We start from the raw sequence: 27,964 nt of genomic DNA on the forward strand, positions 1-27,964 counted from the left end.
TCCTTTTGGGCTACCATCTCCTATCGGTGGTATCTTTGTTCACATCTTTTACTGTTCGAGGTCGAGCGCAATGCTATCATATTTGAAATAGCCAGGGCCTTACTTTGAACCCTTGCAGATAAGCCGCAGCTGATTACATCGATAGTTGGATATAGAGCCGAAACAGACACGTTGAAAGCTCGACATCATGTCTTCTCCCGGAATGTTCCAGCAAGTCAAGCTTGAAAAGCTTCTGCCAGGTGTAGCATTGCTGTTCCTCACTGCTTTCTATTCCCCTGTCTTTCTCTTGACACTGTCTCCGGTTTTTGGCTCTGCGCCTTCCCATATCTTTCACGGGTACGGAGTAGCTGTCAGTGCCGCTGCAGGCTGGTTCTTGAAGGACGTGATCCATCGGCTGTCTGGCCGCAGAGCAGTATATTTGGTCCCCGTTCTCGCATTCTGGGTATCGACCATCCAGTACTTCATGTTTCACCAGAGCTCATCTTTCGGGAATCCAACTGGCCCGCTAATTATTGACATATTTACCTTCTACCCTCTGGTACTCCTTTCTGTGGCTTGCGCCGGGAAACTATTGCAGGCGGGCCTGAACATGAGCCAGCATGGAGACCTTATGACAGAGCATATTCCCCTTCTCGGGTCCTATGTTATCTACTCCGCAGGGGAATATTTTTCAAAAGCGTTTATCTCGAAGTTCATTGGCTTGACCTTCTTCCTGAGCCGTGGCGGCCTTCAATTACTGATTGCGAGCTTGTATTCGGCTACCATCCCATCTAAATGGCTTGTATTAGCGGTTCCATCTATTCTCTTCTCTCTCACGTTTAATGTGCACATGCCCTTCGGCCGCACAACTGCTGCTCTGAACTCTGCTATTCAAGTGGAAGGATATGAACTTCTCGCTAGACAGGATTCTTCAACCGGGTACATATCCGTTTTGGAGAACTTGGAAGATGGCTTCCGAGTGATGCGATGTGATCATAGTCTCCTTGGCGGTCAATGGACAAAGATGCCGCGCAATTACCATCCCGAGGTCAAGGACCCCATTTACGCTGTGTTTGCTATGCTCGAAGCCATCCGTTTGATCGAAACCGACCACGGCGAGGCGCGTCCGGACGCCAACAGCAGGGCTCTTGTCATGTAAGGAGCCCTATCGACGCCAATTTGTGGAGGTAAGGTAGTCAGCTAACTGGACTTTCTTAGTGGACTTGGGGTTGGGACCACCCCCGCTGCGTTGATTACGCACGGCATCGAGACCACAATCGTGGAGATAGATCCGGTTGTGCATAAATTTGCCATGGAATACTTCCACCTACCTTCCAGTCACATTGCAGCTATTGAAGACGCTTCAGTGTTTGTGAAGCGTGCCCAGGAATCCCCAAACCCTGCTCAATACGACTACATTGTCCATGACGTCTTCACCGGCGGGGCGGAGCCAGTCGAGCTCTTCACAATCGAATTCATCAAGGGTCTATATGACCTATTGAAAGAGGATGGTGTTATTGCCATTGTAAGACCCTCCCCTCCGTTACTAACTCCGTCACCTCATGACTGAACGATATCTATAGAACTACGCCGGTGATATCTCACTTTACCCAGCCGCACTCACGGTGCGCACAATTAAGGCAGTCTTCCCGTCGTGCAGGATCTTCCGCGAAGACGCAGCCGCGGATGCCAAGTTCGATTTCACCAACATGGTAATCTTCTGCAAGAAGAGCAACACACCCCTTCGCTTCAGAGATCCAGTCAAAGCCGATTTCCTGGGAAGCAAGTCTCGTCAACACTACCTTGTGCCCAAGCACGAGGTGGACCCAGCCAAATTCGAAAAGGTTGAGAAGGGTGGAAGGCGTGTTCTGGTTGCAAAGGAAACGGGCCGGCTTCATAAGTACCAGGATCGTGGTGCAATTGCCCATTGGGAGATCATGAGAACAGTCATGCCGGATGCGGTATGGGAGAATTGGTAAAATGATTTTTCTCTTCTTTACATAAGTGTATGTGTTACTATTGATCTTCTGAAAAGTCAGTTGCTTGCACAGCTTTGTTGTGAAGAAAAGATTGTCCGACGTATTTCGAAAGCTCCGCTCAGCCTCATTTTCATGAAGTATGCGTCGTAACATAAAGCTGAAAAAAAGTGGGAAAGGCATTGCCAATTTCTTTGCAGCTAGGCGTCACCAAAAAATGTACCTTGCAGATATTCCTCAGACAACCCAACAGTATCACTATTGGTGGTCATATTATGTTGTCATTCGGCCGGATAGAATATAGTTCCACAGATAAAGGGAATACGTGCTAGTCAGATATGTCGCCCAACTTCTTAAGACTCCTAAAATCCATCGTAACGGGCTATTCTGGTATCGAAAACAAAGAGCGTCGCCAAGCCGATATGCTCGATCCTTGGAGTATGTACTGAACGGGAACGATAAAAGTACAATTAAAAAGGACGCTCAACTCAACTCGCCGGTATTTCAAGCCGACGGACTTCCGCGCGGACTCGTTCCAGGTTTCTTGACCAAGCCTGCAAAGAAATTCGCCAGCGCTTGATTGTGTGCCTTTTCATCCCCTGGTGACGAAGCAATTTCTTTTCTCTGGACTCGGTTGGCCTCTCTCTCCTATGAATGATTAGCAAAAAGTTCGAAGCACATCTCCGTTGAGGTTGATTCGGCAGCTTACTTTGAGTTTCCGCAGCATGTCGTCAGCGTCGACCTGAATACCTCCCATGTTGAATTGCACCGGCCCGATGTGCTCATTTACCCGACCGTTATCTTCTAAAGGTGACATTTCAAGATGAGGTACTTGTTTTGTCGCACGATCCTTCTCATCTTCCAGCTTCAACTGCTCAAGGACCTCTAGTTGCTTGGCAAGGAAGCTCTGCATGTCCAGCGTCTCCACTTCAATCTTGTTCGCGCTATTTTGGCTTCCGGGATGCGCTATCGCGGTATTGCGCTTTGGATCTGTGATCGTTTGTTCGAATATTGCCACAGCGCTGGTCCCGTCCTCGGCACCCGTTGCGCTGTCCTCCTGAGGTTGATCGACGGCTCCAGTGAGTGGCTCGGGAGGGTCCTGGATCTCGATGGACCAAGCAGTTGATACACCTTCCATATCAAAACCCTCTCTGATGATTCGAATCTTCCCCCATGAATCCCAATTCGGAGGCACCAAAATCTTGTCCCGATCAATCACATTGTGCTTGAGCGATTGTCGCTTCAGTAACGAATGTATTCCAAGGGACGAATGTATCAAACTCTGCAAGGAGTTTGCGAGGAACGCGGTGGTATATATCAACGATGCGCCATCTGCTAGCCGTTAGCGTAATTTCTCGAAAGAATTTAGGAGAATGGACACTCTCACGTTTCAGAAGAATGGTCCTCATAAACTGAAGAATGAAGTCAAACTCCTCTTCACGCCATCCGTGGTCCTTTTCCAGTTTCTCGATCTTATCCGCCTATTGAAGAGCTATCAGCCCAATCTAGTCCGCTCACCATGGTATAGTACCACATACCCCTTGACAGACCACACACATAGGGATTCCAAGCCCCTCATCCCATTCACCAGGGCCGAGAGGTATCGTCACCGGTCCTCCAGAGCTGGCCAACCCTTGCGCTCCGGAATCCATGCCCCTTTTTCGATCCTTCCATTCCGTCATGATCTCTTCCATTACAATCTTTGTCTCGTCGTCAAGGGAAATGAGAACATGTCGGAGCAAACGAACCCATTCCCGCAATCTGCGAACCCACGTCCAGGGGTCCGACCAGTCGAGCAGGATTACGACTAAAGTTTCTGGGACTGATTGAGGAGTTAAGAGTGGCTTGAGGAGCGGTGCAAAGGATAAGGACGGTTCGGAAAGTAGGTATGCAGAGACCCGAGCCAAGGTATCTGAGGTGGAAACGACTGGTTAGCCATCATCATCACAAAAGCCCAATCGGTGGTAGCAGTGTGGGGTAAAGACTTGAGAAAGGCCGAATCACCTTCCTGGTCGGCGTCCAGGACGTCATGATATGTGTAACCTAACGCGAATTGATTTGCGACTGGCGGTGACCTTCCCCTGCGCTTCTCGCTGATCAAAGTAGGATCCGAAGTGTCCACGGATAGTGTCTCTATAAACTCCCTCTGTGATTCTGGTGTTCCTCCTGAAGTAGATTTGATATATCAGCAAGCAGGTTTATAAACTTCAACTACAACCAAGATGGCAATAGAGAACAAATGAGAAGACTGCGCACCTAATATCAAAAGATTCTTCTCAGGCAAGCGCTTTCCATTTGCGACACTGTCCAGCATGGACGACCAGATGTTTTTCTTTGGGCCATCTTTACTTGACGGTCGACTATTGTTTCCAGACATTATGTCCAAGATCGACCCTGCTCAACCTGTGCTGACCATTCCAAAGCTAATTAAAGTCTTTATCAGAGCTCTGACCTGCTTAACGCGTCGATCTTGAGGCCTTGCGCACAGGGAAGGGAAAGAGGCGGACAGTGTCAGGGGACGCTCAAGGTTGATGCTGTAGCTAGTATTCGTGCCCGCAAATCGACAGATGAATCGAACTTGAGATTAAGTGATATAGTCGACAGGTTAAGTCCAGAAATGACGAGTTCTAATATTAAATGGAAGTTCTCCTTTAAAGCAAAGAAAGTCAAGCCGCTCAGTTGTAAACAATGTTTCGTAATATTATGAGTTTCCCGCTCCGTCTTTGCGGGTGGGACCTTGCGCGGAGCCCACCCGTGATACCATGACCTAGGAGCTTTTTGCGACTATCAAGCTACCTCATTATCTTCATATTTGCCAAAGACTAGAATACAACAGCCTCTCAACTACGAAGTGTCGACTATGAACGCTATTCGTCAAACTCAAGCGCTGAACAAGCGCGAACTTGAAAATGCAGTGTACGTTCGTTATCTTCTGAATCTTACAGGCTTCACATTACTGACGTGATTGAAATTTCGTAGCCCACCTGAAGCTTCCTGGCATGCAGATTATCGGGATACAGCATACATTTACATCGGGGGCCTCCCATTCGATCTCTCAGAAGGCGACATTATAACAATCTTTTCACAGTACGGAGAGCCAGTACATGTGGATCTGATACGGGACAAAGAAACCGGAAAGAGTCGAGGGTTCGCGTTCCTAAAATATGAGGACCAGCGCAGTACAGATTTGGCTGTAGATAATTTGACCGGGGCGACAGTCTTGGGCAGGGTTCTGCGAGTGGACCATGCGAGATACAAGAAACGTGACAACGAAGAAGAGGAGGATAACGTCGCGAAACTGATGGGCGAGACTACTGATCGGAACGCAAGGGTGGAGGATACTGATGACGAAAGAAGACACAAGAAGCGAAGGTCCAGTGATTCCAGAGAGGATGAGGCGCGGAGTCGACCCCTACTCAAGGAAGAGAGAGAGCTTCAGGAGTTGATGATGAACCACGACGACGAGGACCCTATGAAGGAATATCTCATTGAAGAGAAGAAGGAAGAAATCGCACGGGCTCTTGAACGGTTGGATAAGGAGAAGAAGCATTCTCGTAGACGAGATGCAAGTCGGGAGCGATCAAGCCGCCATCACCGCCATCACCGCCATCGTCATCACCATCACCGAGATGGGGATCGATCTCGCTCTCGAGAACGCAGGCATCGCCGTGATCGGTCATTATCCAGGGAAGAGCGTTCCCACAGAGACAGATCATCGTCAAGCAGAGAAAAATCTCACAAGGAGAGATCGCCTGTGCGCTCCCGATCCCCAGTACCGCGAAAGGATCTTGAAAGAGACGATCGTCGACGATCATAGGGATCAAATAATCAATGGCTGCTGCCCCAGTTCGTCCTCTAGTGATTAAAAGAGGAACATGCGAAGCAGGCGTCAGCTTGCAGTAGAACAAACTTCAACCCGCCTTCTCGGACCTCCATATTGGGGACTCAGCACTGCGCAGCTTGCTCAATGCAGAGACGAAATCGGCGTGCTCAACTCTATTATACTGCCCATATTATTCGAATCAAATCGCTGAAACAGGAACACGATCCTGAGGAACGATTAGTTTCAACTATTACATTACCAGGTGCATATCTTCTATATGTGCATCAGTTTCAACCCATGATGTCAATGCAAGGAGAAAGGAGCGGCCTCAGCCGGCCCCAAGATATCGTTTCCAACCCTCTCTCACGCAATGCCGCTTCCCATCATCCCCTTCACGGATCACAAACTTCTCCCATCGCCCATCTCTGCCAGATCCTACCACAAGTATGGTACGATCGTCGGGCCAGCCCAAGACACCCTTTGACGGTCGTGCAAAAGATGTTCCTAAAGGGGGAACGTAAAGTGACCCTGGCGGCGATTCTTCGCCAATCTCGAAAGGGGCACTCGCGAAAGAATATACGTCAGAGAATACTCGCGGGAGCAAGGGAATTTTGCCTAAGATTCCCCATTTGTGGTTTGTCACTTCCTCCGACAGCGAGGAAGGTGACTGGCTTCGGCGGGACTGACCTCGTGGATGGGGGATATCGAACAAATGGAGAGTAGACTTATCCGACGTGACAGCTAATATATTGTTCGAAGGTGAAATCGCAAGTGAGAAGATCACCGCATGGTCAACTCCTCGTCGCAGTTCAGCCATCTTTGTGCAATTGCTCGTAGAAAACACTCGTATCAATGTGCCCTAAACAGTAACAGGTCAATCATGTATAGTTATCGTCACAGAAGGGGCGATTATAGTACCGCTTCACTCGCTGTTGCCAGCACTTCACCGTCGGGACTTAATGCCATGGCACGCAGCGGAGTACTATGAGCAGGTATGATGCTGACATTTCCCGTTTCCAGCTCGACGATCTGCACCTGCCCTGGAGATCTTCCTGGAAAAGCGAGTAACTTCTGCCCTAGGCATGCCAGACCAATGGGATTGTCGGTGGTTTCGAAGACTGAGAGCTTCTGTGGAGGATTGGAAAACGCGAAAATGTGTATACTATTCAATAAAGCGACAACGATTCGCGATTTCGACAAACGGACACCTAGGACGGACGTACGGAACTCGAGTGTTATGACTGCTTTTTGTTTCGCATCGTCCCAAATCACCAACTGCAAAGAGTCTCACGAGTCAGCTTCACCGAAGTATGCAAGCCGTCCAAAATTGAAAGCTGCGCACCTTGTTTTGAGGAAATTTGGGATTTCTTCCTCCACCAACAATAGCCAGGTAGTTTGACTGGCCCAGCATTACCACTACGCCTATTCCAGCATTGAAATCTGCATTGTCGTGAAGAAAAGGAGAGTTAGAAATGGTGCATCTTCAGATGAGGATGGCACGCACCCCGTGATACTTTTAGCTCACATGGATTCGCATTGAAGACTGTGGTTGATCGATCAAAATTTAGCTGTGCTGGTTTTGGGACGCATTCTCTCCAAGGCTATAGATCGCTGGGAGCCAACTCTTACCACAAAAGCCGGTATCCAAGCCAACAGAGAAGCAGCTATTGTCACTATTAAAGCAAGCAGAAAGCGAATATGGCCCCACGGACTCGTCGATAACCTGTCGAGTATCCATAGTGATAGGCAATGATAGGAGCCATGAAGGAGAACCTCTAGGTACTAGGTAATATTCGGGAGGATAGGGATCACTGCCGATGGAACAATATTTGCTACCGCAAGCTGAATGAAAAAAGACAAGAGCAACACCAGGAGAATACTGTCAATTCAAGAATGCCTGGATGTTGAATGAAGCATCTTGGATCGGACCTTGTGATAAGGCCGCGGGGCTCAGACCTCGGAGCAATGACGAAACGTTTCGAGCTCCCCAGACAAATACTGAAGGACCAACAATAGGTAGATACGGTGTACTCTGTAGTGCCTGAGGTATCCGCAGTTGGTGGCTATCATCACATGATTAACTATTGCTAATATTTAAGCAATGTTCTCGCTTGAAATTGGACCATGTACTTAAGCAACTGCCAGTAAGAACAGGGTCTTTGTGCTAGCGTTTGATGTCACATACAATGTCGAGCTCGTCTCATCGCCATTTCTGATAATGAAGCTCTCAACAAGCACCACATGTGTCTTCGCCTCTCCTACATGGCCCGTCGACATCAGTTTTTCTAATCGGGAACTCGACACAAGTGTAACGCTAGGCTACCTCTAAAAATCAGTGCTATTCTGCCATACCGGCCAGGGGTAGAGAAGATGATGTTTGGCTATGGATCCTTCGAAAAGCGTTCCATAACCTGCTTTGACCGGTTGTTCTTAAAATAGACAGATTGTTCATACAGTCGACCCATATCAGCCAGCTTCTGTTGGCAGAAACCCTGTAATGGATTCACAGCTTGCGTCTGTATATAGCTGCTCTCTATAATTAGTCTCAACGAGGTATCCATTGCCTCATCTTAACGTGGTGCCGTGCCCGTATTTGCCTTAGGCAAGAATATCAGGATTCAGACAGTACAGGACAAGGAATTGAAGGTAAGCTGGAACATTTGATACAATAAATTACTACACTGCATAGAGCCAGATAGACCCACCACCACATTAAGTATCAACCCCTGAATTGGCGAATCTTTGAGCGCTTTTGCATCACCCAAGCAGCTAGCTCTTTTTTTACATCACTAGTTGAATAATAAAATGACGTTTTGGAGACAATAAGTTACTATGTGAATGGCTACTGTAGAGAAAGGCACTCTCTAATCATCCACGTCGTTCTCTTCAGCTGGGGTAGTTCTGCGCTTTTAACCTGGAGAAGCAAAAACCCAGATAGGCCTAGTAAATTACCAGTCGAGGTAAGAATAAAACAATCAGGTACCGCACGGGGAGTGTTGCTTAGATTGTTCAGCTGGGGTTGAATTGGTAGGTGTGTACCATACTGTAAGATGCCCTGTATTTGCGTTCCGTGGAAACATCGATACGGTACCTGGACCTTCCCCCCTAAACTAGCTACAGTCAAGTCTCCAACTGGTCTGTTGCTCACTCCATTCGATCTCAGGAGAGACACAACAAGCATCCATCCAACTTTACCTCACTAACTTCCCCGGTTGCTCACTTTGGCTTCATAACCTGAGTTCCTGGAGCTGCCATTCGCTTTCCCCCTCTTTTTCTACAATCTCACCTGGACTCTGTCTTTTTACTCGAGTTCCCTCCCTTATCCCTTAGCCCACCATGTCGTCGGCTCTTAACGCGGTATGTTGTTTGCTTCCCCTTTCTGGCCTCTTTACTGAGGAGAACAATCCCGCCACTTCTCATCCATTTCGCACAATTGTTCCGATTGGGGTCCAGTTCCTACGACTCATAGACCTGTGTCTCTGTTGCCTTACTATGAAGATCATAATCTGACATTCCACATAAGATCCGTCGCAAGAAAAATGTCAAAAAGGGTATCCAGTTCTGCTTGATGGTCTGTGGTGCTAGCGGAACCGGTATGTTTCAAAGTTCGACTACCTGGCCACTGTTCCCCATACTGACCTGGTATCTCCTTTGCACAGGACGTACAACTTTTGTCAACACCCTTTGCGGAAAGAAAGTCCTTGAGAGCAAGGATGCCGACGATGCTGCCAGCGCTCACATTGAGGAGGGTGTTCGTATCAAGCCTGTCACAGTCGGTAAGTTACCATCAGTGCTTAGGTACCCAGAAGAAACAGCACTGATTTCATAATTCAAAGAACTCGAATTAGACGACGAAGGCACCCGGATTTCCCTCACCATCGTTGATACCCCCGGTTTTGGTGACCAGATTGACAATGAAGCCAGGCATGTAGAAACTAGTTCCGCATGTGCGCCTTAAGACTGACTGTTCTTCAGCTTTGGTGAAATCGTCGGATACCTCGAACGCCAATATGACGATATTCTTGCTGAAGAATCGCGAATCAAGCGTAACCCTCGCTTCAGGGACAACCGTGTCCATGTCCTCCTCTACTTTATCACACCCACAGGTCACGGCTTGCGCGAGTTGGATATCGAACTGATGAAACGTCTTTCTCCTCGTGTCAATGTCATCCCCGTTATCGGAAAAGCCGATTCCCTCACCCCTGCCGAACTCGCCGAGTCCAAGAAGCTCATCATGGAGGATATTGAGCACTACCGCATCCCTGTGTACAATTTCCCCTACGATATTGAGGAGGATGATGAAGACACAGTCGAAGAGAACGCTGAGCTGCGTGGGCTTATGCCATTCGCGATTGTCGGCTCTGAAGATTTCGTTGAGATTGATGGACGGAAAGTGCGGGCCCGGCAGTATCCCTGGGGTGTTGTGGAGGTTGAGAATCCCAGACACTCCGACTTCTTGGCTATTAGAAGCGCTCTGCTTCACAGCCATCTCGCAGATTTGAAGGAGATCACCCACGATTTCCTCTACGAGAACTATCGTACCGAGAAGCTGAGCAAGAGCGTGGACGGTGCTGCTGCGTATGTTGCTCCTCGAATCTATTTTGGTTCTGTTCTTATTTTTCTACAAGATACTAATTTTTAATTGCAGTGGTCACGATTCCTCTATGAACCCCGAAGATCTTGCATCTCAATCAGTCCGCCTCAAGGAGGAGCAACTCCGTCGTGAGGAAGAGAAACTTCGCGAGATTGAGCTCAAGGTGCAGCGTGAGATCGCCGAGAAACGCCAGGAACTATTGGCCCGCGAAAGCCAACTCAGGGAGATCGAAGCCCGCATGGCACGTGAGGCCAGCCAGAACCAAATGGCCCTTCAGCCCGAGGCTGCCAACGGAGATGCGTAAATTCCTTATTTCCATTTTTGAAGGCTGTTCTGTCAGAGCGGGATACAGTTTTGCGAGCTCGAACAGTCTGTGCTAACCTAATGGAACTTGTGGCACAGCGGGTTGTAACTGTTCATGGGGTTGACATTGACCGTCTATTCACGTTAATAGCTTCGTCTTGCTGAGGGAGGATACCAAGAAAAATGCAGCGCTTCATTTCTCGATGACCATCACCATTCCCCTATATGATAGAGCGGTATGTAAGACCGAGGGATGGTATCTGGCTGTTGCTTGCTCCCGACATTTGTTTTTGTCTTATTTACTGGCCTTATATTTCTTCTCGTTCCACTGGAGATTTCGGCGATCTTCAGAATCCATGTTGCAATGCCCGGTGTCCGGAATAGCTTTTCTAATCTTTTACAGTTGCTGCTTGTAACGCTGACTCCAATACCTGTCTTTTCTCAGTTCTCCCTTTTCCTTTTTCTTTTGTCAACCGACACCTGTCCCATCTCAGCAGCGTCGCAAGATTCCCTCTGTTGTCATTTCATCCTTTGTGTGCTCTCATAGCTTACGTCTTGTCTCTACTATCATTCTATGTCCAAGTTGAATAGTAGTATATGAGGAAGAAAAAGTACATTCTCTGCGATGTTTTGCGTAGTGGGGTTGCAACCCTTGCACACGTCTTTTTCTAGCGGTCAAATTTCCAGGACGAGCCATCGCCGCCAATCAAGGAAAAGCCAAGAGAAGAAAGGCTGGAGATGGACTGAAATGATTGCTATTCAATGAACCGGAGGTACCAGCGCCAGCTTCCCCGTGATTAACTGAGCTTAAGATCCTCGAGACATCACATCAAGATGTAGAAAGACAACCGGAATCGAACAAAAAGCGTGAGAATTTATATGTAGCAAAGAGAAGATGAAAAGGATATAAGAGCAATGGAAAGGGAACCGAACACAGATGAAGTAAAGAAGCGGTAGAATAAAAAGAAGTAATATTGAAGGGGCAAAAAGCAAGTGGTATTTGCGCTTCATTGTACACAGGGGAAGTAAGCAGATGCTGCCCTGACACACATTAAATGATCAAATCAGCAACACAAAACATTAAGATCTGAGAGCTGGGCGGAATCCCTTGAAGAATTCTAGGGAGTCAACAGCTGCTGAAAAGGAAGAGTCAAATGCCTCGTGTATGATAAGACGACTTTCTACGGGAAACAAAAACATGTAATGGCATCGGACAAGGTTCTCCTTTTGATTGTACCAGCCATTCAAGCGCCTCATTGTTGTTGTTGGGGCTTGTTCCAGAAATCCAGACTGGCAACTACATCCTCGCCTCCTTCGTCTTCGTAGGCGTACAAAATCTGACATGGCATTAGCTATCTATTCAATTGGATGATAGTGTTTGGGATATCAACACACCTCTCTTGTGGAAGAATGCAACATCCGAATGTTCTTTCCAGTCATGATATGTATCAGCTCGCTCGTCTCAATGTGCCGAATTTCGATAAAATTTGGCTCAAAGGCAAGGATATAAGGGTATGATAGAGCAAATGCATTGGGGTTGCCCTCCCATGAGATCTTCCAATCCGGGCGAGCTCGCCACCCGTTTCGGTTGACGAAGAACGAGAAGTCGCTGTAGTTGAGCAAGAATTCTCCGTTCATTCGCTCAATGTGAATCGGCTTCACATTCTCCTTGCGTGCGACAAAATCAAGCGAAGTATCCGCCTGATCCAGAAGGGACTGCGTCTCAGTAGTCTCAAGACTTACTACCTCAAACCCACGAGCGCATCCTACACAAAGAGTCGAGCGGAGGAAATGGATGGACGATGACTCTGCCGGTATGTAGTATTCCTAAAGCGAAGTAATGAGTTAATAGCCCAAATGCAACGCAATAGTGTAGCAGAATATACAAACCTTGAAGGGTTTCAGAGTGTCCTGACCGCTCTGGAACATCTTGCTCACGGCAGACTTCTTCTTGCCCTTTGCCAGGTTGTCCATGGGCTCGTAAACCTTGATAGTCGATGACAGAGCCGATGTCTTGACAGAGCATACTAAATGGCGTCCAAGCCCAATTCCCGCTTTGAAGAAGTTCGCATGACCTTGAATCTTCTTCGGCCGCTTTGCTACTGAATTTTGACCCTCCGCAAGCTCGAGCGCCTCCATCGGATAGGACGAGAGTGTTTTGTTCGCTAGCACTAGAAGTAGTTGGTACTCCTCCAAGGTGTCGATTTGAGTGACTTGGCTAGCATCCAGCACCCGTCTCGGCTTGGCAGACTTATCCTTGGGCCAACGCTCCGAGATAAAAATGCCACTATCAGTGCCATACACCAACTTTCTGCCGCCATCTGCCAAGAACCGTTAGCAAGTCTGCACAAAGTCTACTGCGCAAGAGGATAGTATTGGGAGTGAAACGTACCAACAGGGACAAGGCAGTTCACGCGATTTGCGGAAGTGAAAAAATTTGAACACAAAACTGTCTTGTTGTAGAAGTTACTGTTCCGTTCTCTGAGCTTTCTTTGTTGCTCTTCAACCATCTCGATGAATTTTCTCCTTTGGGTTGGCGACGTGGCATAGAGGGTCTGCTCGTAACCACCCTTGCCTAAATGCCGAAAGGTTATGGGTAGCCCCTCTTTAGTGCTGGGAGGATTGGCGGCAGGCTTGTTGGAGAGCAAGCTGGACGACGGTCTTTTGGGGACTCCAACCTTGGGAATCACTTCGTCCATCTGTGCGATAACCAACAGTTCGAGAGGGATTGGCTTCCGATAGACACGATACTCTTCGCGCTTGTTGACAACTTTGATTCTCACAAGCAATACTGCGTGGTCGAAGAGATACGCAGTTACTTCGGAACTATCTGTTGGAGCTTTCCTGAACGCCATCTTAGTGAGCATTTGACGATTTTCCTCAGTCAACTTCAGGTCAACATAATCGCCGGGGTTAAACTTCAGGGCCGAATTCAGCTGCACGAGGTTGAAATGGTTCTCAGCCCTTCCGCTCTCAGTGTTGACCCGTGACAGAAAATCTTTGATGAGTTTGATGGCTTTGGGAATATCTTCCTTGTCTGGATTATCATCCTTCGTGTTCTTCACAACCTGTTCGAGAAGCAACGGATATCTTGCCAGACGAGTGGTGGGCTTGGTCAAGTAGCCGTTTAATTCCAGCTTCCGTGACTCCTTGAGCCGTTCAGTCTCTTCGACGAATCTTGCAAAAGCAGGATTTGATGCCTTCTCCTTCTCAAACTCATATTTACCGTAGAGCTGGTTGGCACCATACTTGATGAAAGGGTCAAAGTTGGGTACATGCTGAAGGAATATGTCACCAACAGTTTTCACCACAGGACTTTCCTTTTGTCTGGAGTTGAGGGCTTCACACAAAGCACCATTAACTTTCAGAACTTCCAAGCAATTTCCGAACACTGTTCGAATGAATTTCTCACGCCGATGCTCCGGGATGGGGGATTGGTTTGCGTTGCCGGCCGCACGCAATGGTCTCATCCAGAAATCTCTCAGGTACTCCAGATCCTTGACAAAATCACGTTCTGTGTACATGATCTCGAAGATGATTTCCTGGCGCTTCTTTTCGCGATCGTCGATACTGTCAGAAACTTCCTTGGGGACCATATTGATCCAGAGTTTCTGATTATCATTGTCATCATCGCCGTGAAGGCTGGCCTTCGAGGCGGACGTGCGCAGACCTGGTTGCGGCTTGAGATTCAATCTTGCCTGTTGTTCTAGCCTTCTTGGACACGCGATAGAATAGCACAGACTATCGCGCGTGCAGGTGGGAGAGTAACATTCCGTCAAAAGCGTAAAAACTCCATTGACCTCGGAACTCGGCGCCTCTTCTCCCATGGTTTCCTTGAATTGATAGATTTCCCCCTGAGCGTCTCGAAGTCGATGATCGTACGTCACATCGTGGAAAAACTTCTGCGCATCGAGCGCTCGCCCCAGAAGAAGAGCAAGATTACGATCGTTTGTCTTGATGATGTGAGCAATAAGATCCACAGCCTCCGCACCAGAAAACGCATTTTGATAAGACAAGCCGTTCTTCTGCCGTTCTCCAAGCGGGATTCTCTCGCGAAAGACGTCAGCGACCCGTGAGAGCAGGGCGGGGTACACCAGTGGAACTTTGCTCCGGCGGGAATTGTTGGAAACTAAAGTTGTTTGATTACTGGGCCTGTGTGTCATCTGGCTTTGCATGCTCATGGTCCGATCTGGTACGATGGTCGACGCCATAGACATAGCGCGGGAATTTGTTGACCCATCACTTGGCGGTCGCGGTCTTCCGTTCACATGGTGAACGATTGCAGGCTCTTCTTCGAAGTGGCGCGTCGGGGGTTGACTTGGGCCAGATGGCTGCCTCCTTGTAGGAATCACCCGACCTGTCTGCGTGGTGTGAGAATGGTCGCGATCCATGGAGTAGGATGTCAGCGACATTGCGCGTTCATTCGCATGCCTCACTGGCACAACCCGTCCTTGATCGGTTACCGGAGTTGTCGAACTATACGGTTGTTGACGGAAAGCGCTTGCGGAAGTGTGATTGAAACTGCTTAGTGGCGGTTGTTGATACCCCGGCGGGCCACCCATTCGCGCCATTGACCTTGATCTGTATGCATCCGAATTCAGGGCTGGGGGAGGCATAGGCCGACCGTATCCCTTGACATCTGGATACTGTGGGCCAGGAGCGGGTCTCGAATCTAGCCGTTGGGGTTGAGGATAAACATAACGTCCGGGATATGGTCGCGGAGGATTGTGCGAAGATTGTTGAGCCATAGCTGCGGGCCCCGGGTATGCTTGATAGTGTCCGTTCGGAGCTGCCGGCGTGTAACCATTCGGTCCCTGACGAGCGGGCTGCGGGGGTGGCCTTTGCATTTGAGGATGTGGCACATGCGATGACATTGTGTGGGCGCGATCTTGGGAAAACTGGGGCGTCTGCGAGTTCATTGTCTGGGAGCGTCCAGGTGGCGGTGCCCCGCCGAATATCTCTGAGAATGCAGCATCGCGCTGGAAAGAGGACGCATGTCCATAAGGCCTGTAGTTCCGGCCCTGTTGGCCACCGAGATCGGCCATCCTATCCCTTTACGTTATTTTCCGCTTCTACCTCTGACAGTGTCCGGCTGGTGGAAATGAGCCAGACGCGGAGATGTTTCGATACGGTGACGCGAAAGTGGTCGTGTAAAAGGTTCAAGGCGTCAGAAGGTGATCGTCTTAAGTCGTGGAGGAGCAGAGAGTCGGTGTCGTTGGATTAGTCCAAAAGCGACAGTTCGCCGGCCAAGCGAAAAAGAGAGTGAAAATAAACGCAAGCAAGAGAGGGAGAAAAAGATTTGACACCAGGATTCCCTCGGACTCTCATTCCTCAATCCGAGTTTGCCCTGTCACAGATTCGAGCCTAGAAAAGGTCTTGAGTGATGCGTTAACGATCGAAATGCGCTAGGAGCCTTGAGCGCAACCGCAAGCTAGAGGCCCCGCTAATCATAACCTCAGCATTCTCTCTCGGACTAGCCGATCTATCGATGTGAGCCGACTCCTTGGTGGGGGGCAGGATCCAAAAGCACCACACCCTAAACCTGTAGGGATCTCAAGATAGCGAGCGGGAGTGCGTGAGAAAGGAGGGGCGAAGGTGTTAGGGAGGAGCGGTAGTAACAGAAGGGAAGGAAGAGGAGGAGGTAAGAGGTGGTCGTAGTGCGTGCCGTCGTTGATCGATGTTGCAACGATGATAATAGCCAAGAGATATAACAGGGCAATGTATCGACGACGGGGGGAGGTTGATGAAGAACGGGACCGTCTCGAGATGGAAAAGCACGGGGTGTTCAATGTTAGTTGGGTTGAGGAACAGGCACATGTCGCCCTTTACCCAGAGTGGCTAAGCCCTGGGCGGTGGTGGCTCTGCGGCGATACGAATAAGATACATTACACCTTGAACTACGGTGGCCCGCAGCGAACAACTTGGTCAAACCTCAGTGTTGATAGGCACTACAGTTGTTACTTAACCTACTGTCGGCCGTCACGCGCCTAAGGAAGTACATATCGGTCTCTGTCTACTTCTGTTTGCTCTTATTTATCTGGTCGCATTCTTCTTTACACTGGTCTTGAGCTCAAAGCTCTACGTTAGTCCTGTTTTCTTATCCCTTTCGACTCTTCTCTGACAGTTCGTCATCGCAAAGATACCCAATATGGCGGAAAGCGAGCTGGCTCCCAAATTTGCGCCATTTTTCTCCTTTGTAAGTCTTCCACTATACATTTTGTGTTGGAATTGCTTCAATCATAGAAACATCTGCTGACTGGAGATCTCAGGCGGGAATCGCATCTGCAGTGAGTTCACCATAGCTACGAATCCTTCCTCTGCGCTGTACTAACAACCTCTCGAAGATGATTTTCGGGTGTACGTCTTACCTCCATCATGGATGACATGGTATAAGATGGGATTGAGCACTTACAACGTAACAGCAATGGGAGCGGCGTATGGAACGGCAAAGTCTGGGATTGGTATCTCTGGTGTAGGAACGTTTCGGCCAGATTTGATCATGAAGGTTTGCAGTTTTCACCCCGCAAGTTGCGGGGAAATCATTCCAAGTAGATGTTCTAATTCCTTGACATAGTCCTTGATCCCAGTCGTCATGTCGGGTATTATCGCGGTCTACGGTTTGGTCATTGCAGTTCTCATCGCAGGAGACATGGCCCCGCCTCCAACACAGAACATGAGCTTGTACACGTCAGTCACACCATATCAAGCCCACATTGATGATTATGTTATTGATGTCTGAGAGCAGAGGATTCATGCACCTTGCATCCGGATTATCGGTTGGCCTCGCGGGCGTGGCTGCCGGATATACCATCGGGATCGTTGGTGATGCGGTGAGCAACTTAACGACAGTGCTTGTTTCTGGGTTTGATGCTAACATTTTCTTGAGGGTGTTCGTGCTTACATGCAGCAATCCCGAGTCTATGTCGGGATGATTCTTATCCTGATTTTTGGCGAAGTTCTCGGCCTTTATGGGTTTGTCTTCCCGCCTATCGACAACAAAGACATATTTGTGCTAACTGCTGTCAGACTAATTGTCGGTCTCATCCTCAACTCAAAGAGCAAATAGATCCTTCCCCTCCGCGCTTCGAACCGAATCAATGATGTGCTTGCAACTCGAAGTACGTCTAAAGCGACGTGCATAACTGCGCAGGTACCTCATGGTGTTACATAACTGCGTAGCCAAATTCATAAGTTTCTTGGTATGGTAAAGGCGCACCGGGGCTTCCTTGCGGCAAGGGACTATTTCTGCGCGTGTGACCTTTTAGAGGCTTGTCCGTATGACTCCTGAGGGCCTTCTTGTACTAGTGCCTACTTCACATTCCTGGACATGAAGATGTATCCAACAGCTCTGTGTTTGATCTCCAAAAATACCATGGCTATTCGGAGATAGCGTCAGTTGTAGTCATAAAAACCATGCAACAACCGGGATCTGTCCGATCACGCTAGTGGTGCATGCCGAGTCGTTGACAGGCTGCCCCGCCAGTCGGTAACGTCAGAGCCTTAGGTGCTCCGTGGACGCCGCCATGGACCATTGCTGCTTGGTTCCGCGGCCAGAAAAGACGAACTTCAGCAAAAGCTCTTACCTCCCATGAAGGATTGATCAAGGCTTGGCTGGCATAATTGAGCATTTTCACAGGCAGTTTAATGACCGATCTTCCAATTTCTGCCTGCTTTGGCCAGTAGCCTTCGAAATCGCAGTTGTCGTCACAACAACAGCTCCTGTGGCGTTCTTTTTTTACCCCCACATCCATTCCCCGCTGTGCTCGAGACATGATCTCTTGCCATCCCAATGGCTACAGGAAAGGCCGAGCCTTCGACACATAGTGAGATTCCGAGCTCCTCTCCGCCATCGAGAGGGGTGGACACTCCTTTGGAAGACGTTCAGAAGAGAGAAAAGCAGATGGTTGCGTCCTTCCGACCCCCTCACCAGAGATCGGTGAATCCTTTCGTCATTAAAGATCGGCTGGAGGAAAGGCAGCTGGGGATATCAACTCGGACCCTTTGCGTTAATGATTTTACGCTAATCAAAACACTTGGTACTGGTAAGTCTCGACGCAAGTGGCGAGGTCTGCAGTGCGCCATGTTGACACCGCTGGGGTGCATCCAGGTACCTTTGCTCGGGTGTGGCTGGCGAAATTCAAAGACGAAACGATCCGGCGGGACAATGTGTACGCGCTAAAGGTTTTACGCAAAGCAGATGGTGAGGATGCATGTGCAAGCTTCTATCCGCATCTTTGGCCGGGCTGACGGGCGAGATTCTGGGATTATAGTGATCAAGTTGAAGCAAGTGGAGCATGTGCGCAATGAGCGAAAAGCACTTGCTGCGGTTGCCGGTCACCCTTTTATCACGACTCTGATCGCGTCATTTTCCGATGAACAGAGCCTATATATGCTGGTATGCAAGCCACCGCGTCTTGTGAAGAAACGACCTTCCCATGCCCTTTCTTCTGCTGGACCACGTCGCCGTCGTATTTTCATTGGTACCCTCGTCTGACCTTGTTCCTACATAGCTGGACTACTGTCCCGGAGGTGAGATCTTCAGCTATCTTCGGCGTGCGCGGCGATTTAACGAGACTACCTCGAGATTCTATGCCGCCGAGATCACGCTAACGATCGAGTACCTTCATGACGTTGAGGGCATCGTTTACCGTGATCTGAAGCCGGAAAACATCCTCTTGGACGCTGACGGGCATATTAAGCTGGTCGACTTTGGATTCGCAAAGCAGATCAACGATCGCGAGACGTACACGTTATGCGGCACTCCGGAGTACCTAGCTCCTGAGGTCATCCACAACAGCGGTCATGGCCTCGCTGTGGACTGGTGGGCTCTCGGGATCCTCATCTACGAGTTTTTGGTTGGGCAGCCCCCGTTCTGGGATCAGAACCCGATGCGCATCTACGAACAGATTGTCGAGGGTCGCTTGCGTTTTCCTCCAAACATGTCGCCGGCAGCCCAGAACATCATATCATGTCTCTGCAAGACCAATCCGAGTGAGCGGCTTGGCCACATCTCAGGTGGCTCTGCGAGAGTCAAAGCGCACCCCTTCTTTGAGGACATAGATTGGGATGACTTGTTCCACCGGCGCATGAAAGGCCCCATCATCCCGCGAGTTGACCATCCCGCAGATACCGGAAACTTCGAGGACTATCCCGACGTAGACGTGAAGGGTCAGGCCATTTACACCGACGACATGAAAAAGAAATACGAAGCTTTGTTCAGCGATTTCTAAGGCAGTGATTCCAACGGGACACCAGTCCCTTCCCCCTGATACACATTCAACATGAGAATCATTGTAAAACGTCAGGATGTCCGCCACGACCTATCTACGCTTATACGGAACGCTCCTGCCACGACGTTACGAATTCTTGTACTATCGTTTTGCAACAGTTCATAAGGCCTGCAACCGCCCACCAGTCCATACCCACCAATCCATACATCTATATATAAGGAGACAGCGCAGTGCTGCCTTCATTTCTCGACTTATTGATGACACATAATCCGTCCCTTTCTTCTCCGCATGTGTCACGATGTACAACGCAATCTGTCCTCATTGCCTATATAATATACATCTGATGTCTCTCATTGGGACTTTGTGAACTTGCTTTGCGTGTCCATCTGTCGCATCGTCTGGGCTATATTCCTGATTTTTGGAATGTAATACCCACAGGCTCATGGAGGCGGGATGAGTGAAGATCTCAGCAGAAACTGGGCTGGTTGAATATATGGCTACAGCTACTTGCGGCATCCTGTACATGCAAACATTCCTCCAATGGTCTCTGCCATTGAATGCACCGGGGAATACAAGGACAATTCGCCCCTTCCTCTGATCACATAGTCTATTTGATATTCTGTATATGCAACGTATGATCTGTTCATGAATAGTAGAGGAACGACCAGGCAATAAGGTCGCTGACCGGAATGGATCACGGGTGGTCAATGCCATGCTATCACCCAGTCGATTTTCAAAATGGTAAGGAGAGTGCCACCGAATACATCCGCTCTTCTCCTTGTTCTAGATAGAACACATAGGCGGCCCGTAAAAGCGACAGGCAGCGCTGTTGTTTGGACCTGGTTGGAAAAACCCAAGCCACGCTTCTAGGACGAATCCGTACTTTCCAAGGCCGACATGCACGCATCCGAAATGGAATCCATATTAGATCCCACAACGGCGTCGGATTGGGCGCTTTTGAGTGACATCTCATTATTGAGAGTAGGCTCACTAAGGTGCTTTTGATGGAAAGCACTGTGTCCAGATATGATTAGTGGACTTGGTCTTTAGTAGGTATCGAAGTGACACCAGGCCCCGCGCAGGGTAAGTAGGGATCCTGACGCTTCGGTGCGAGATTCGCTCGGGCCAAGGTGCCGGGGTCTAGGTCCGCTTGTCCACAAGCCTGACAAGTCTCAGGTAAGGGTGGTTGCAACCAATGACATGATGATGCCATACAGTCGACGTTTAGAGAGCCGGATCTGTCTTCCATGATCCTGATATATAGAGTCAGCTAAGCTTGTCACTAGTGCAGCAGCATGTTATAAAAAAAAAAAAAACCAAACGTACCACTAAAGTCGTGTTTCACAAACGCCATGGGGTCATCCAGATCGCCCGCTCCCATCTGACCAACACCAGGACTGAAACTGGTAATTGGCAGGACCACGACGTCACCGACCTTTTTATAACCCTGTTGGTTGGTGAAATCCTCGTATGTGACGTTGTGAGTCGACCCCGGTTCGATGCTGAAGTATTCCGGGTTGTTGAAATATCGAAACACCGCGTCCGTCCAGGCAGCGGGTCCAGTGAACTCCACGATAGTCTTATCCATCTTTCCTTCCTTCAGGATTCCCTTTTTCTTCATTCGCAGCGCCTCCTCGGTAATGTATGCGACAATATCGCGGAGGATCGGGTGCCCAGGCTTTGCCTGGATGGTCCACTGACAAAATTGGATCCGGCGCGAATACCAGTCGTGCCAATCAGGCCGGTCGGGGTCGGCCTCTATTCCGATCACGAAACCGACCGTGGCGAGATCCAGCTCCCCAGGCAACCAGTCGACGGCGGGCTTGAGCGCGTAGGTATCGATGTCACTGTAGATGCCTCCACGCGCCAGCAGAATCAAGTACCGAAAGAAATCAGCTTTCAGGACGGGCAGTGGCATCGAATCGTATGCCTCGAACACCTCCGGGACCGAGCCGTAGAGGTACTTGACAAGATGTCGCTGAGTGTCGTCCGGAATCACTTCATGGACAAACCCCGGATGTAGTTCTGTCCAACTTGCTTCAGCGGGCCGAAGGTCTTCAGAAAACCACATGGATGCTGGCGTGTACTTCCAGGTCTGCCAGATGTACGCGGGGAATCTGTTTTCGAGATCGTAGGGGAATTGGTAACGGAGCCGTTCGCGCAAGGGCGCAGTGGGTGGTGGCTTCAACGGCTGCTGTTGTATATCATGTTTCTGATCCGTAAGATGTTCATCTGCTGCTTGACTGGTGTCGTGCGCAGTGGTTTCCGTGTTAAGAACGGCGGGTTCGGCGGAGGGTGAGGAGTGTGCGGATCGAAGGAGGACGACGAATGTAATCAAGACGACGGCCGCTATTAGCGACTTCCTGAAGGTGAGCATTGTTGCGCGCAAAGAAGAATCACAGTAGCGCGGCGGGAGTCGATTGGACAGATGAGTTGTGAAGATAGATCTCGATCTCCTCCACGAAATTCTCCACAGGCTCCGCAAACGATCAATGCAGGAGCTGAGTATTCGGTTAGAGAGGAGAGAACAGATCAACTCAATTCAGTGTCGGCCAGGCATATCTGCGCCTATTATAGGACAGTATGAAATCTTGTGCGAGGGGGCTTGCGCAATGAGAATCGGTACACTCGGAGTCAACGGGAGTGGAAGAGAGTCCCGAAGGGTTTGCCACTCCCAGGGATGAATGAGGTCAGTGACACAAAGAGTTGGATACAATGTACAACTAGGCAGAAGAATATGTGCAGGTCAAGGAAGAAAAAGAAATAAGGGGAAAAGGGAGATGGACTAGAAGAAAGAAAAAAAAGCTTGTGGAGCTGTGTAAGTAGGACAGCCGTTTAAAGATTGGCGGCGTCTGAGTTTTGGCGTGCAATAGGACCGATAAGGATCAGAGGATGACGACGATATGCTCGGGGGTACGCGTATTAGTGTAGCTTATTTGGATTAAGTCTTCCCTTGCACCCCTCCAATTTGTACTTTTATAGCACACAAAACACAGGAATTGAGGAAATACGGACTACACGGCCTTATATGCTCTCTTTTCTGGTCAGACATATAGAGCATTACCGCAATGGGAAGTGGATCGGCTCCCCCGCCAAAATTGCTCCCCTGCCATGACACGATGATGTCGGTCTCCTGGATCGGCAGGAGATAACGTCCTGAAGGAACTTCATGATAAGAAATTGTATAGAAAGGATGAAATTCTGATGAAGGGGTTGTATTTTTGCTTGGGGTCGACGTGAATTTGGTAAGGCGTTGGCCGTTTCCGGCGATGATCAGCTTCCGTAGTTGCTTCGCACAGAGTAGACTCTGTGTCCTCTTCTCTTCAAGATTGCAGGCTCCACCGTCGACGGAGCGTTCTGGATCTTGAGATCGGACTGGACATTTTATGACTCAGATAGTTAGGTTACCTTTCGACCTTTCAGTCAGATTCTGTTCGTTTCTTAACCATCAGGTGGCGCACTGAACTATGCCTCTATGCGATGGTAATGGTGCTGATGGGTACTTCTTGGTTCTCCCAAGCCGCGTCATTACGATCCGATTGACAGGGGAGTAGCTCTGCGCTAAGCTGCAGAAAGACTTGGCTTGTTAGCATGCGTCTAGTTAAGTCCATTTGTTTGCAGGCGATTGGACAAAATACATAGTACTTTATAGAACACGAAAATGTCCTTCAAGTTCTTGAAGTCTGTGGTTGAAATACGACGATCCCCTGTTTCAAGTAGACAATGAATTCTGGTATAGGTTTCAGGCAGGTTTCGAAAGAACAACCTAATCATAACTGCCAGAATCGATTGTACATTCAATTATTCACATGGATGAGCTGCTCTGACTGGAATGCGGGGCCAGCAAACACATATTTAGAAACCCATATGCTGATACGTCATACGAGCAAATGATTATGCGATTCGTACAGCTCCCACTCACCAGGATTCATCAATGAAACGGTGGACACGTACAGCTGGACCGGAATGTGTCATAGGAGGCCAGTGTAACTGTTACCACTAACAACCATGGATTGACCTCTTGACTTAGGAACAATCCAGTCCGGATACTACATCTTAATCAGTAGGAGGTATGTTGGCTACATCATACTGCGGAGTGAGAAGTGCTTTTGCTTTCTAAGAAATCCCTACGTTGATGAATGTGTTCCGCCATCATTCTTCTCGACCAAAGATAATCATCTCCATTACTCCGTCTTATCTTAGATTTGGCGTGGATTGAAAGACTGTGAGATGTACAAGGTAGGTAAGGAAGACAAATAATGATTAATATCAACAACTTCTAGATGTGAACCACAATTGTGAAATGCAAATGTAGGACGGCTTTCTAGGGGATGGAGGAGTGTTAGATGCTTTCTATTTTACCCATAGATGTCTTCCTCCTCAAACAAGTCTGCCGAAGTCTAAAGTATCTTTATACGTAGATGGATGGAAGCCTGTTGCATTTGCATCCATCCAATTTTTCTGTAGCCTTAAAAGCATACTTACCTTTCATCCTCAATACATGATGCTTAGCAACAGCATCCAGACGAATATCAAAACGGCCAGTATACATCTTACCTGGTGACTCTAGAGCAAGTCATTAGGTGTTCAACAGAGAAAAGCTGGCACAGCAGAAGATGGCGACAGCTGCAAGAATGAAAGCTGCGATGGTGCAGGATTCCATCAGCCACCATTAGAGTGGAGAAGCGCAAACTATGGAAGGCGACGCAGGATCGCCGTATTAGTACAGAATTAGCATAGTGAGGTTTCGGCTTCCGTCGGAACATCCGAAAGGCCACCATAAAACGTGGGAATGGCCCAGGGAATTTGTCTTTCATAAAGCTCGGGCTTTCAGGCATTGCAGGACGATATTTGCATATCTCGAACTAAAAAGAATTATAGGAACGTGGACCATTAGACTTATTTGTCTAAAGGTTAGCAAAGCAAGGGGGGAATGTGCTAACCAAGGACACCTTGCTGCCAGGAAATTTGAGTCAGAGCAAAAAGGAGAAAAGACCAACCATAGACCTCTGTGCGATGAATGACTGGAATTGAGCTTACTAGAGGGCATGGAGCATGCTGGACACAGGAATATAACACAGGACTTATGTAAGGTCTTGATTATTATGACAGACTACTACTGGTACTGGAACTACACTAGTTTATGGATTCCCAGGATCATACCTTTGGAGTCTATCCACAAAAGCATCGCGATAAGGCTGATCAGAATCGCCAAGGTCGGCTGCTGTTTACGAGGTCGCTATAGTGGTATTTGTCATTTGGGTCAGCTAGGAATACAGAGTACTAGATGTCGAATTTGAAGGACTCGAGGACATCAAGAAGCAACGATCAAAGGATCCAATTGCAACTATTGGCCATCAATTTCGAAGTATTTTAAGACAGCGTGAAAGTTTGATTGGCTGAAAGTTGCTCATCTGAATTAAAGGCCCACTATCTGATAATCTTTGGCCAATTATACTGCTTGTCCCAATAAATGTAAAGTTGCGCGGAGCAATCTGTGATTGGCTCAAATTGAGCTCCAGTAAGGGGTACCTACCTTAGGTATCTGAGGAGGTTGAGGTACACTAAGCAGGTAGGTACCTCGTTGATTTTTATAACTCCATGTCTCTGCATGTGTTGCGGATTTCTTCATACTTGCAGGCCTCAAAATCTCTTACGTATTAACGATGGGTAGAGGGAATGGTTTCTCGTTAGGTATTTGGATACGAGAATCGGCGTCGACAACTTGAAGTCCGCCTGCAACTTGAGGGAACTTTCGACTTGGAATAGCCAATGCGTCTAGATTTCAACATTTACATGATATATCTGAGCTTGTAGGATATATCGTAAATCCAATTTGATGTTCCTTAGCTTCATGGCAGGAGAAGTCCTGGGACCTGAGAGTTTCGCACTTCGGAAAAAGGTTGAACGACCTACCTTAGTGGATAAGGTAGTGTAGGGTGTACAGGACCCTCTCAGGTATCTTGTGAAAACCACGTGCAAGTTTGAACCACTAGTAATCCATGATTTATATCGCGATTGTGATGAATTTGACTGGGCATTTGTTCTGCGTCTTGATTGGTGGATTGGCCACCTTCTGTTCCGTAGGGGCCTAAATCTAGAACTGAGTATGGAGTAGTCAGTACCTGTAGGTTGGTACCTTGATCGTCCGGTCGGTCCCTGACCAGTTGGCCTTCTTGCATCCTGATTTCTGTGGTGTAGGAAAAACAAAAACTGAATTGAGTTCTGGGTGCTCTGTACCTAGAGGCCTTGTCACAGCCTCAGGAGGCAGCACATGTTCCCCCCCCCCCCCCCACCCCCCGCAAAAAAAGCACCATGGTCTGCCGTTCGGCTTTAGCGCCATAAAATCTCAAGTGGTTCAAATGATCTTCTCTTCCCATGCTTCCCTGACCATCAGATAGAGGAGTATATTTCGTTCAAGCCATGCATCGTTGATATTGTTGCCCGTTGATACTTTTACCGCTCTCTAGAACACATGTATATTCAAGGCTCGTGGGCAGGTCGATCACTGGGAAAGGATGACACGACGCCTCCTTTCCACACTTTCTACCAAGAAGGGTCAGCTCACGTCTTCAGTCTATTCTCTGCAGCCAGAGGATGAGTCACCATCGAAGCCCTGGTCGGCTCTATTTAACCCGAGACCATTAACACGAAAGAAAATCATCATCCTCGGAATAACAGGATTTCTGATAATAGCGATCCTTGTCGTGGTGATAACTGTTCCGATCATCCTCCTGCGTCACCGACAGCATTCTGACCACCCGAGTTATCATGACGAGTCAAACCGACCGATTTACGCCATATACAATTTTCCCGATCCTGGGATTATCCATTTCAACGGCACGTGGTATTCCTATGCAACCAATGCGGCCATAAACAATTCCGAGGTTGCGCACATTCCGGTGGCTACGTCGCAGGACCTTAAGACTTGGACGCGGTTAGATGGTTACGATGCCATGCCTACGTTGGCAGGTTGGGAAATGGGCGTGAATCACTGGGCTCCAGATGTTATTCAACGAGTATGCCACAGGGCCCTAACAATTCTTTGAGGAAGACCGTATCCTGACAGCTTAATTTCAGAATGACGGTAAATTCGTGCTGTATTACTCCGGGGAACTGAAGAACTGGAAGCGCCATCATTGCATAGGGGCCGCAGTCTCAGAGAAAGAAGACCCCCTAGGACCTTACCAGCCCATGTCGGAACCTCTGGCTTGCCCCCGGGAACATGGCGGTGCCATTGACCCGTCGCCGTTTCGAGACACAGACGGAAAACTGTATGTCACGTACAAAAGCGATGGGAATAGCATTGGCCACGGTGGCGACTGTAACAATGGCAAGAAACCCATTGTCAAAGTCCCCATCATGCTTCAGGAGCTCCAAGATGACGGTATCACCCCAGTTGGGGACCCTATTGAAATTCTCAAGAACGAACAGGAAGATGGGCCTCTGGTCGAGGCGCCCAACATCATCCGGACAGACCAGGGCTATTACTACCTTTTCTTCTCTTCCCATTGCTTCACTTCCCCGAAGTACGATGTCAAGTACGCCTACTCGACGTCTTTGAAGGGGCCGTATAAGAGGGCCGCTCGCGCCTTAGTCAGAACGGGGGACTTTGACCTGACGTCTCCGGGAGGGGCTACTGTAGCTCCTGACGGGACATTTATGATATTCCATGCCAATTGTGCACCAAAGAGATGCATGTATGTCACGGGGATAGATATAGGTGCAGACAACTTGATCACACTTAGTGGACTCGCGTGATGCTATGCTGGCCATAGCATTGAAGTAGGTACTGGAGATGATACTTATTTTTTTTATTTATTCATTTATATTACTTTTTCGGCCCATACAAAGAGGTGGATCATAATGTGTGTGTAGTGATGGAATCCATCTTGACCAGAGAATACCTTCCGGCTGGACTTTGAAACTCAGCAAGCGGGAGCAGCGGACCTGCCAAACTGCCGACAGCCAATCAGATATTCAGCAAATGACGCCATTCGTCTCAGCGGTCTGTGGGGATCTGAGGCAGCTCTCCGCCTGCGCAATACGGAAAGTAAAT

The 27,964-nt window shown here is 48.7% G+C and overlaps 10 protein-coding genes across 10 annotated transcripts; 6 read left to right on the forward strand and 4 right to left on the reverse strand.

Moving 5' to 3' along the window:
- Positions 1–187: 187 nt before the first annotated feature.
- Positions 188–1,958, forward strand: AFUA_5G08500 (spermidine synthase; the record flags this gene model as incomplete). Its single annotated transcript, XM_748694.1, has 3 exons — positions 188–1,134; positions 1,198–1,504; positions 1,563–1,958. The coding sequence occupies 3 exons, from the start codon at positions 188–190 to the stop codon at positions 1,956–1,958; spliced, it is 1,650 nt and encodes a 549-aa protein (XP_753787.1).
- Positions 1,959–2,459: 501 nt separating this feature from the next.
- Positions 2,460–4,645, reverse strand: AFUA_5G08510 (dynein family protein; the record flags this gene model as incomplete). Its single annotated transcript, XM_748693.2, has 6 exons — positions 4,212–4,645; positions 3,960–4,121; positions 3,494–3,867; positions 3,343–3,436; positions 2,665–3,287; positions 2,460–2,603 (listed from the first exon to the last, which is right to left on the reverse strand). Exons 1-6 carry the CDS (start codon positions 4,330–4,332, stop codon positions 2,460–2,462), a joined length of 1,518 nt encoding a protein of 505 aa, XP_753786.2. The 5' UTR covers positions 4,333–4,645.
- A 67-nt stretch (positions 4,646–4,712) lies between these two features.
- On the forward strand, positions 4,713–5,772 carry AFUA_5G08520 (IST3 family RNA-binding protein; the record flags this gene model as incomplete). Its single annotated transcript, XM_077804798.1, has 2 exons — positions 4,713–4,871; positions 4,935–5,772. Exons 1-2 carry the CDS (start codon positions 4,816–4,818, stop codon positions 5,770–5,772), a joined length of 894 nt encoding a protein of 297 aa, XP_077660936.1. The 5' UTR covers positions 4,713–4,815.
- Positions 5,773–6,068: 296 nt separating this feature from the next.
- On the reverse strand, positions 6,069–7,189 carry AFUA_5G08530 (phosphatidylinositol-3,5-bisphosphate binding protein HSV2; the record flags this gene model as incomplete). The annotated part of the gene is made up of 4 exons (XM_748691.1): positions 6,069–6,140; positions 6,359–6,637; positions 6,697–7,053; positions 7,121–7,189. The coding sequence occupies 4 exons, from the start codon at positions 7,187–7,189 to the stop codon at positions 6,069–6,071; spliced, it is 777 nt and encodes a 258-aa protein (XP_753784.1).
- Positions 7,190–8,891: 1,702 nt separating this feature from the next.
- On the forward strand, positions 8,892–10,676 carry aspA (uncharacterized protein; the record flags this gene model as incomplete). Its single annotated transcript, XM_077804799.1, has 6 exons — positions 8,892–9,135; positions 9,302–9,371; positions 9,438–9,554; positions 9,615–9,702; positions 9,754–10,356; positions 10,427–10,676. The coding sequence occupies exons 1-6, from the start codon at positions 9,115–9,117 to the stop codon at positions 10,674–10,676; spliced, it is 1,149 nt and encodes a 382-aa protein (XP_077660937.1). The 5' UTR covers positions 8,892–9,114.
- A 1,252-nt stretch (positions 10,677–11,928) lies between these two features.
- On the reverse strand, positions 11,929–16,514 carry rom2 (putative Rho guanyl nucleotide exchange factor (Rom2); the record flags this gene model as incomplete). The annotated part of the gene is made up of 4 exons (XM_748689.2): positions 13,068–16,514; positions 12,566–12,996; positions 12,071–12,502; positions 11,929–12,012 (listed from the first exon to the last, which is right to left on the reverse strand). Exons 1-4 carry the CDS (start codon positions 15,718–15,720, stop codon positions 11,929–11,931), a joined length of 3,600 nt encoding a protein of 1,199 aa, XP_753782.1. The 5' UTR covers positions 15,721–16,514.
- Positions 16,515–16,522: 8 nt separating this feature from the next.
- On the forward strand, positions 16,523–18,091 carry AFUA_5G08560 (V-type proton ATPase proteolipid subunit). The gene is made up of 9 exons (XM_077804800.1): positions 16,523–16,757; positions 16,815–16,871; positions 16,945–16,962; positions 17,020–17,032; positions 17,098–17,180; positions 17,250–17,362; positions 17,421–17,505; positions 17,562–17,647; positions 17,702–18,091. The coding sequence occupies exons 2-9, from the start codon at positions 16,824–16,826 to the stop codon at positions 17,739–17,741; spliced, it is 486 nt and encodes a 161-aa protein (XP_077660938.1). The 5' UTR covers positions 16,523–16,757; positions 16,815–16,823; the 3' UTR covers positions 17,742–18,091.
- An 87-nt stretch (positions 18,092–18,178) lies between these two features.
- pkaC2 (cAMP-dependent protein kinase) lies at positions 18,179–19,905 on the forward strand (the record flags this gene model as incomplete). Its single annotated transcript, XM_748687.2, has 4 exons — positions 18,179–18,717; positions 18,783–18,875; positions 18,946–19,070; positions 19,186–19,905. The coding sequence occupies exons 1-4, from the start codon at positions 18,465–18,467 to the stop codon at positions 19,903–19,905; spliced, it is 1,191 nt and encodes a 396-aa protein (XP_753780.1). The 5' UTR covers positions 18,179–18,464.
- A 1,030-nt stretch (positions 19,906–20,935) lies between these two features.
- och1 (glycosyltransferase family 32 protein) lies at positions 20,936–23,061 on the reverse strand. The gene is made up of 2 exons (XM_077804801.1): positions 21,232–23,061; positions 20,936–21,158 (listed from the first exon to the last, which is right to left on the reverse strand). Exons 1-2 carry the CDS (start codon positions 22,280–22,282, stop codon positions 21,130–21,132), a joined length of 1,080 nt encoding a protein of 359 aa, XP_077660939.1. The 5' UTR covers positions 22,283–23,061; the 3' UTR covers positions 20,936–21,129.
- Positions 23,062–25,755: 2,694 nt separating this feature from the next.
- On the forward strand, positions 25,756–27,717 carry AFUA_5G08590 (glycoside hydrolase family 43 protein). Its single transcript, XM_077804802.1, has one exon. It carries the CDS (start codon positions 27,100–27,102, stop codon positions 27,664–27,666), a length of 567 nt encoding a protein of 188 aa, XP_077659918.1. The 5' UTR covers positions 25,756–27,099; the 3' UTR covers positions 27,667–27,717.
- The last annotated feature ends 247 nt before the right edge of the window (positions 27,718–27,964 follow it).

This window comes from Aspergillus fumigatus, chromosome 5 (assembly GCF_000002655.1).
Source record: "Aspergillus fumigatus Af293 chromosome 5, whole genome shotgun sequence".
Lineage (NCBI taxonomy): Eukaryota > Fungi > Ascomycota > Eurotiomycetes > Eurotiales > Aspergillaceae > Aspergillus > Aspergillus fumigatus.

Coding starts and splice junctions, on each gene's coding strand:
- AFUA_5G08560 (XM_077804800.1), top strand. CDS start 16,824: ATGGCGGAAAGCGAGCTGGCTCCCAAATTTGCGCCATTTTTCTCCTTT. Junction 17,363..17,420: donor CAGAACATGAGCTTGTACAC/GTCAGTCACACC, acceptor GTCTGAGAGCAG/AGGATTCATGCACCTTGCAT. Junction 17,648..17,701: donor GAAGTTCTCGGCCTTTATGG/GTTTGTCTTCCC, acceptor AACTGCTGTCAG/ACTAATTGTCGGTCTCATCC.
- och1 (XM_077804801.1), bottom strand. CDS start 22,282: ATGCTCACCTTCAGGAAGTCGCTAATAGCGGCCGTCGTCTTGATTACA. Junction 21,159..21,231: donor TGTGAAACACGACTTTAGTG/GTACGTTTGGTT, acceptor TCTATATATCAG/GATCATGGAAGACAGATCCG.
- AFUA_5G08590 (XM_077804802.1), top strand. CDS start 27,100: ATGTCGGAACCTCTGGCTTGCCCCCGGGAACATGGCGGTGCCATTGAC.